At 52.7% G+C, this 6,895-nt stretch overlaps 1 protein-coding gene and 1 long non-coding RNA gene across 2 annotated transcripts in view; one reads left to right on the forward strand and one right to left on the reverse strand.

The window, feature by feature from the left end:
* LOC116525452 overlaps nt 1–3,043 on the forward strand; it is a 20,539-nt gene extending 17,496 nt beyond the window's left edge. The window contains exon 2 of the long non-coding RNA XR_004257691.1: nt 2,979–3,043. This is a non-coding gene — a long non-coding RNA (uncharacterized LOC116525452). The remainder of the gene's footprint in view (nt 1–2,978) is intronic.
* Nucleotides 1–6,895, reverse strand: part of LOC116525450 (ketosamine-3-kinase) — a 12,455-nt gene that overhangs the window by 1,794 nt on the left and 3,766 nt on the right. The window contains exons 2-4 of the mRNA XM_032241196.1: nt 5,919–6,070; nt 4,172–4,263; nt 2,178–2,260 (exon numbers count right to left, since the gene is read on the reverse strand). Coding sequence (XP_032097087.1) covers nt 2,178–2,260; nt 4,172–4,263; nt 5,919–6,070 — 327 coding nt within the window. The remainder of the gene's footprint in view (nt 1–2,177; nt 2,261–4,171; nt 4,264–5,918; nt 6,071–6,895) is intronic.

Below are 6,895 nucleotides of genomic sequence, written 5' to 3' on the forward strand. Positions count from 1 at the left end.
CACGGGAGGCTGGGGGGGAACCACATCCCAGGGGAACCGGAGTCTCACGGACACGGGAGACTGGGGGGAACCACATCCCAGGGGAACCGGAGTCTCACGGACACGGGAGGCTGGGGGGGGAACCACATCCCAGGGGAACCGGAGTCTCTCACAGATACGGGAGGCTGGGGGGAACCACATCCCAGGGGAACCGAAGTCTCACAGACACGGGAGGCTGGGGGAACCACATCCCGGGAGAACCGGAGTCTCACAGACACGGGAGGCTGGGGGGGAACCACATCCCGGGGGAACCGGAGGCTCCACGGAAACGGGAGGCGGGGGGGAACCACATCCCGGGGGAACCGGAGTCTCACGGACACGGGAGGCTGGGGGGAACCACATCCCGGGGGAACCGGAGTCTCACGGACATGCTGAGACCTCAGATCCTATCCCAAGAGCAGTGGGAAGCATGGGGATGCTTCAGGATCCACTCTGTAGCCGTCCAAGAACGAATACTTCTAGAACATTCCCTCCCTCCCTTCCTCCTTCCTTCTCTCTCTCTCTCTCTCTTTGTGAGACAAGGTCTTGCCCTAATACCCAGGCTGGAATGCAGTGGCACGATCACAGCTCACTGTAGCCTTGAACTCCCAGGCTTGGGCAATTCTCCCACCTCAGCCTCCCAAGTAGCTGGAACTACAGGCACACAACTGCTCATATTGTGTATTTTCACTGGAAAGGGGGTCTCAAACTCCCAGGCTCAAGCGACCCTCCCACCTCGGCCTCCCAAAGTGCTGGGATCACGGGCAGGAGCCACCGGGGCTTTTTAAGTTGTCTCTATTGTATTATATTTTTTTATTATTTTCTGAAATGGAGTCTCACTCTGTCACCAGGCTGGAGTGCAGTGGCACAATCTCAGCGCACTGCAGCCTTCGCCTCCTGGGTTCAAGGCATTCTCCTGCCTCAGCCTCTTGACTGGCTGGGATTACAGGCACGTGCCACCACGCCTGGCTCATTTTTGTATTTTTAGTAGAGACAGGGTTTCACCATGTTGGCCAAGATGGTCTGGATCTCTTATGATCTGCCCACCTCGGCCTCCCAAAGCGCTGGGATTACAGGTATGAGCCACTGTGCCCAGCCTCGTTTTTTTATTTAAAATAAAAAATTGGGGTTTTTTTGCTCCTAAGCCAAGTGGCTAACATTTCTTCTTAATTTGCACTCACAGTGAAGTACGAAGGCCAGAGCTGCCTGACCCCAGGGCTCACTTCTGGCATCTGCTGAGACAGCCCCTCCCCAGACAGTGATGACAAGAGGTCACATGGAGCCCTGCTGAGAAGGACCCCGAGAGGGGACTCACCACCCGGGGAAGCGAGACAGGCACACAAGGCTGGAGCAGTACACGGAGCAGTCATGGTGCCAGCATCATGCATCGCACACAGTCATGTGTGTACACACACGGACACATATGCACACAGTGCCCCCGAGAGGGGACTCACCACCTGGGGAAGCGAGACAGACACACAAGGCCGGAGCAGCACATGGAGCAGTCACGGTGCCAGCATCATGCATTGCACACATGCATGCACACACACGTACACATATGCACACACACAAAGTGTGAGGACAGCCACGACAGGAAGGGGCACACCTGGCTACAAAACCCCCCAGAGCAGGCAGGACCAGAGTGTGCCACTCCTGGCCCCTCGGCAAGTTTCTGGACAACCTCCTACATTTCCAAGTCTTTCTACTGCCCCTGTGCCCGCCAGCAAACCCCAGAAAGTTTTCTAGGTTCATCTGTATCCCCCTCCCAAGGAGCCAGCACCCTGTCCACTCCACACGTGCTAGGCATCAAGCAGAATTTCCCAGGCTGAAATGCAGAAGGAAGCAACCATAAAATCACACAACTGAAAGTTACAAACCCTCGTCATTCCACTCTCCTTGAGAGTTTAGTATATTTAAAAGAAAACATCTGTTACAGTCCCTCATTTTTACCCACCTTAAAATTCAGCATCTAACTTGCTGGTCCTCCTTGGTTTCTTCATGCTTACCTAGCACATTAGGTGGGTCAACCTCATGTCAACCTCTTAAACACCAGCAAACAAAAAATGGTGCAAATACTTTTACTAAAGCTCACAAAAAAAGGAAGGGGGTGTGCCTCCCCCCGTGTCTGAACAGCTGACCTGACTGTGAAATACACTCACCTGGGGAAGGTATCCACAGCACGTCACCACGTCAAATCCAAACCGGTCCACAAACGGCCGTTCCTCCTGCCCACCTCCCCTCCCTTCCAGGCAAAAGAAAAAAAGAAGAAAAATGAGTTAGTTCCAAGGGATCCCAGCCACCGCTCTCGAAACTGAGTCACCTTCAGACACAACCTCAGTGAACTCCTACAAGCTTATGCCCCCACCAGAGACAAACAGGGCCTGGGTCTCCACCAACCCACAGAACACCCGAAACAGGGCCTGCTCCAGCACGTTGGCATCAAAGACACTAGCTGCTCCCGAGGAGTGGCACCAGAGGACACAGACAGGACAGGGAGCTCACAGGCACCTCTCAGGTGACCTGTCTCACATCCCAACAGGACACATGGGGCCGAGGGGGAGGACCACGCACTGTCAGGAAAAAAAATAAGAGGAAGGCCCTCTTAAAGAGGAAAAAGATACTTTGGGAGACTGAGGTGGGCGGATCACCTGAGGTCAGGAGTTTGAGAACACCTGGCCCAACATGGTGAAATCCCATCTCTACTGAACATATAAAAATTAGCTGGGTGTGGTGGCAGGCACCTATAATCCCAGCTACTTGGGAGGCTGAGGCAGAAGAATCACTTGAACTCAGGAGGAAAGGTTGCAGTGAGTCGAGATCGCGCCATTGCACTCCAGCCTGGGCGACAAGAGTGAAACTCCGTCTCAAAAAAAAATAAATAAATAAAAAATAAAAAGCAGGCCAGGCACCGTGGCTCACACCTGCAATTCCAGCACTTTGGGAGGCCAAGGCAGGCGGAGGTTGCAGTGAGCCAAGATTACACCACTGCACTCTAGCCTAGGGGAAAAGAGCGAGACTTCCTCTCTAGATAGACAGATAGATAGATAGATAGATAGACAGATAAATAAATAAATAAATAAAATAAAGAAGAAAAAGAATCTGCCCCCAATCCATCAGGAGGAATGGCTCTCAGTGGCAGATCTGCTGCCATGTGTGCCAGACAGACTCCTGTGCTTTGAAATAATCTCAGGCTGGGCATGGTGGTTCACGCCTGTAATCCAAGCACTTTGGGAAGCTGAGACGGGTGGATCACCTGAGGTCAGGAGTTCAAGACCAGCCTGGCCAACATGGCGAAACACCCTCTCTACCTGTAATCCCAGCTACTCGGGAGGCCAAGGCAGGAAAATCGCTTAAAACCAAGAGGCGGAGGTGGCAGTGAGCCGACATAACGCCCCTGCAATCCAGCCGGGCAATAAGAGCAAAACTCCATCTCAGAAAAAAAGAAATCATCTCACTCCTCTGCAGTCTCCCTAACCAAGGGAAATCCCAATGGACTAAACCCTCTGAGATTAGAAGGGACAAGACAGGGAGCCTGAGGGCCTCTCAGTGGATGTCACCAGACAGGTGGCCTGGGGGGCGCCCGTCATGGACCCTCACAGAACAGACTGTCCAGCTGCATGCCTCATACAGAAGATCCTTAGTTATCTGCTCTGATTGGCAGCTCGTCTGCCTCACATTTACCACATGGGCTGCACAGATTCTGAATGTCAGCAGATTAAAATACCGGAAAATCCCCTCAATCCTGACAGCGCATTACACTCCAGAAAGGTCAGATAGGACGGCTGTAATTCTGAGCCTCAAATATGACTGTTTTACAAGGAGAGACCCTGTGCTTAAAGGTCTTGCTCTTTAAACATAGCCAGAGGACCTCTGCTTAGACTCATCTGGGGAAGGAGAGGTAAAAGCAACTGTAACACCAGGGAAGGTCTCGTGTCCAGCAAACGTTTTCCGTATTTCGAATGCATTTAGGACACACACTCATCACATTCAGTGCTCAGTGCACTGTGAGATGCGGCTCAGGGCTGACGTTCCTTTGCTCTGGTATCATCACACATCTGACCCTCCCACGGCTGCTGCACAGCCCCACCTCCGAGCCCACACTGGCTCAACGTTCTCCTCTAAACAGGAGCACCACAGCAGCGCAGCACCATACCCACTGTGCCCGCCTCTTTCAGGAGCGTCTCTCCATGCTTCTTGTTCTCAAGGTGCAAATCGGCCAGCTGGGCTCCAAGCTTTGCAGCATGACTGTCAAAGCAAAAGGCAGCAACTAAACAGATGACACGCAGAAAGGCAAGACACACTCACCACTCAGTCTCAGGGCACATAAAGAGGGGCAAACTTTTATTTTTTTGAGACGGAGTCTCACTCTGTCGCTTAGGCTGGAGTGCAGTGGCACGATCTCAGCTCACTGCAACCTCTGCCTCCTGGGTTTAAGTGATTCTCATGCCTCAGCCTCCCGAGTAGCTGGGACTAAAGGTGCACACCACCATGCACGACTCATTTTTTAAATTTTTTTAGTAGAGACAGGGTTCCACAATATTGGACAGGCTGGTCTCGAACTCTTGACCTCATGATCCACCTGCCTCAGCCTCCCAAAGTGCTGGGATTACAGGCATGAACCACCACACCTAGCCTGTTTTTTTGTTTTATTGAGATGGAGTCTCGCTCCACAGGCCAGGCTAGAGTGCAGTGGTGTGATCTTGGCTCACTGCAACTTCCGCCTCCTGGGTTCAAGCCATTCTCCTGCCTAGGCCTCCCAAGTAGCTGAGACTATAGGCGTGCACCACCACGCCAAGCTAATTTTTGTGTTTTTAGTAGACATAGCGTTTCACCATGTTGCTCAATCTCTTGAACTCGTGATCCACCCACCTCAGCCTGCCAAAGTGTTGGGATTACAGGCATAAGCCACCATGCCCGGCCAAACATTCCGGTTTTTTTTGAGACAGGGTCTCGCTCTGTTGCCCAGGCTGAGTGCAGTGGCATGATCTCAGCTCACTACAACCTCCACCTCCAGAGTTCAAACCATTCTCCTGCCTCAGCCTCCAGAGTAGCTGGGATTACAAGCACCCACCACCACGCCTGGCTAATTTTTTGTATTTTTACTGTGTTGGGGTTTTACTGTGTTGGCCAGGCTGGTCTCAAACTGCTGACCTCAAGTGATCTGCCTGCCTCAGCCTCCCAAAGTGCTGGGATTACAGGGGTGAGCCACCGTGCCCAGACAGTAGGTTGAAAATTTTGAGGACAGAAAGCATGAGGGGGATAAAGGTGCTGATTATTTGACAATCTTTCCCAGCCTCATTCAAGTTTGCAGCAGGGTTTTTCGTTTTTGAGTCTGAGTCTCGCTCTATTACCTAGGCTAGGCTGCAGTGGTGTGATCTCAGCTCACTGCAACCTCTGCCTCCCAGGTTCAAGTGATTCTCATGCCTCAGCCTCCCGAGTAGCTGGGACTACAGGGGCGCACCACCATGCCCAGCTAATTTATTTTTACTAGAGACAGGTTTCACCATGTTGCCCAGGTTGGTCTCAAACTCCTGACCTCAAGTGATTCACCTGCCTCGGCCACCCAAAGTGCTGGGATTACAGGCATGAGCCACAGCGTCCGGCCCACAGCAGGGTCTTGGTCAGTATCCCACTTTGGGAGATTCCTCTTGCTACTGCCCTTGGTTGCAGGAAGCGCCTGCTGTTCCTTCTGCAGAACTCATGATATGTGGAGTCATGGGGTTCCTGTGTCACACCCCTCAAAATGGTGCCCCCAGTACAAGCTTCAGTTATCAGAGAACCACTTGGTGGGAAATAAAGCCAGCTGGGGCCGGTGTGAAGATGCGCCGGCTCAGATAATAAAGCCAGCGTGGGTGGGGGGGATGGTGTGAAGCCAGCAGGAGGGTGGTATGAAGACCCACCTGCTCAGATGCCTCATGTCCACGTGCTCCATCACCAGCACGCTTCCGCCGCCTGGGGCATCCAGAACCTTGATGGGCTTGGGCACTCTCACTGTGTTTGTTTTCAGGATGGCAGTTAAACTTGCCATCTCCCCTTCAAACATTCTTCTGGCCTGTCAGAAAAATAACAGAAGCAGGGGAAATGGAGGGAGGCAAGGTTAGTTCTGGAAAGGTTCTGTAGATATGTTTTCCTCTAGCATTATAACTTCACACCAAAGCTATCCTGACTGAGGATTCCATAGACATGGACAGTGTTTTCAAAGGCACTTGTCCACAGCACAGGCTGCAGGGTCAGACGCTGTACTGGAAGAAGAGGGCTTGTGCTTTCTGGTATTGGACTATACTCCTATAGTGCTATGGTTGAATCGGAGGTTGTCCGGAGAGAGGAACGTCAAAGGCACTAATCCACTGAGGTCTGGCAAACAGCGGACTGTGAATGTGGGTTACCAGTCAGTATCCTCATACACCTCAACTCCAGTCCTGTTCCACCTGTAGGACACATGCTCACCTGGCCTCTCAGGTGCAGGCGGCACCCTGACTGCGTATGCCAGTGACCTGGGGTCGCTTTTCACCTGAACAGACCACCAAGTCCTATGCTACCTCCTGCCTAGCACTGGAAACCATCTCATCTTGAGACGTCCTTTCCATCTGACTCCCCAGGACTACAGGGGTCCCCCTGCTCACCACATGGCAGTGATCCCTAAAGAAGAGGTCAGGGCCGGCCGGGCACGGTGGCTCACGCCTGTAATCCCAGCACTTTGGGAGGCCGAGGTGGGCGGATCATGAGGTCATGAGATCAAGACCATCCTGGTCAACATGGTGAAACCCCGTCTCTACTAAAAATACAAAACATTAGCTGGGCATGGTGGCGCGTGCCTGTAATCCCAGCTGCTCAGGAGGCTGAGGCAGGAGAATTGCCTGAACCCAGGAGGCGGAGG

This window comes from Sapajus apella, unplaced genomic scaffold (assembly GCF_009761245.1).
Source record: "Sapajus apella isolate SASKATOON/1434 unplaced genomic scaffold, GSC_monkey_1.0 scaffold48, whole genome shotgun sequence".
Lineage (NCBI taxonomy): Eukaryota > Metazoa > Chordata > Mammalia > Primates > Cebidae > Sapajus > Sapajus apella.